Genomic DNA, 1,710 nt, shown 5'->3' with positions numbered 1-1,710 from the left:
AAATTATTTGTTCCTTATGATCCCAATGGATAGTAAACCCAACCTTACAAATCTATATTATATGGTAGCCTTCCTAAAGAAAAAATGTAATGATTTCCTGATAGTGGATCTACTAGCACAAGTACCCTCAAGGTTTCTGCACAGTTTGGATTCCACTGCAGCATGGAATATCCAACTCTTTCTACTATTGTATTTTGTTTCCTGCATAGATGCACTGCTGTTAATTTTTAGCATTGTTATTCAATTTGAAATGAAACATTGAGTACAAGAGAATAATTAAACTACAGAGAGATAGAAGTGAATGTTGTTGCCCTTAATTTGAATTTCTTCATTTTGTTCACACATCTATTGTAAGGGAATTGTTTAGTACCTCAATTCATACACAATATTTTGAAGCCTCGTATAAGATGCTTGGTACTCTAAAATAATTGGATCATGTAACAGATGCAAACCAAACTCACACAGTTGACTCACAAGATATCAGTCAGCTACTTGGTCAATCAAACAGGAATACTGAACACAAATTTCAAATGAAATCAAATCCAAATAGAAACTCTGGTTAAGAAATGAGAAATTTCATTGAGACTTTTCACTATATTCTCATACCTTTTATTGTTTAAGTCAATGCCCAACTAAATTTAGGCTTGACACCTCCTAAATTGTAGTAGAACTTTCGATTTCAAATGCTTTAGCGTAGAGACTTAGGCTCTCCAATGAAGATAATTAGTTTGACGATAATTCGGAAGCACCAGCCAGTTTCACAAATTTATTTATGATTCCTTCTAGGACTGCTACAACCTCGGTCATAGTTGGTCATTGCTCTGGTGATTCTCTTGTGCATTCCAAACCTAGTAGAAAAACTTCAAATATAGAAGCAATCTTAGGCTGAAGTCCACCACTTCAATCATTCTATGAGGGCAAGCCATTCTTACCCACTTATGCAGGTTGAGTCCTCCCACAAATATGTTGTTGGTTGGCCACTTCGACAAAAAAATGATGATGGAGATATTTCATACCCTGAGCTATGCCAATGGATATGCTTAGTATTTGACTGAAGCTTAATCTACACACCCTTAGTTTCAGCCTTATCTCCATTGGGATACAGATGGTTTTCCAAGCTTCCATTGGGTATTAATTGGAGAACCAAAGCTTTGAACTGAAGCATTGAACAATAATCTATGATTCTAACAAGATTCTGGCGGCGAACACTTCCAAGCACTTTGCATTTTGTGTAAAAATTCTTGGAAGCTTCCTTATTCTGTAAGTTGAGGACTTTGACAGCAACTGTTGTGCCATCATCCAAAATCCCCCTATAGACTGATCCACAACTACCAGCTCCTATTTTGTTTCTATCACTGAATCCATCAGTTGCTTTTACAAGAGCTTCATATGGAATCATTTGTTGCCCCTTCTGAAAGCTAAAAGTTCTTTTGATACTTGATACTTTGTTATACAAATTACTTCTAGAGAACTCCATGAATAAACAGCATAGTACGAAAGATGCAATAGCAGTAATAAACACTATCATAACCACAAGAAGCAAATGAATTTGCTGCTTCTGAGAACAAGAAGTTGGAAATGGATGCAAATTGTTGGAAATGTGCCTCTAATCACTTGACCTTTGTTCATACTGATCGAGTTAACTCTTGCCAATGAAACAGTGTGAAAGAAATCTGTGAGCTCTATCGGTATGATTCTTGCCGATGTATC

General features: G+C 36.1%; 1 protein-coding gene across 1 annotated transcript; it reads right to left on the bottom strand.

The window, feature by feature from the left end:
* Window positions 1-1,063: 1,063 nt before the first annotated feature.
* LOC131859981 (receptor kinase-like protein Xa21) lies at window positions 1,064-1,477 on the bottom strand. The gene has a single exon (XM_059214299.1). The coding sequence runs from the start codon at window positions 1,475-1,477 to the stop codon at window positions 1,064-1,066; it is 414 nt and encodes a 137-aa protein (XP_059070282.1).
* Window positions 1,478-1,710: the final 233 nt, after the last annotated feature.

The sequence above is a fragment of the Cryptomeria japonica genome, chromosome 2, assembly GCF_030272615.1.
Source record: "Cryptomeria japonica chromosome 2, Sugi_1.0, whole genome shotgun sequence".
Classification (NCBI taxonomy): domain Eukaryota; kingdom Viridiplantae; phylum Streptophyta; class Pinopsida; order Cupressales; family Cupressaceae; genus Cryptomeria; species Cryptomeria japonica.
The sequence above is the reverse complement of the archived record's forward strand: the minus strand, read 5'-3'. Positions and strand labels throughout refer to the sequence as shown.

Bases quoted from the DNA above. Each gene is read 5' to 3' on its own strand.
- LOC131859981 (XM_059214299.1), bottom strand. From the start codon at position 1,477: ATGGAGTTCTCTAGAAGTAATTTGTATAACAAAGTATCAAGTATCAAA.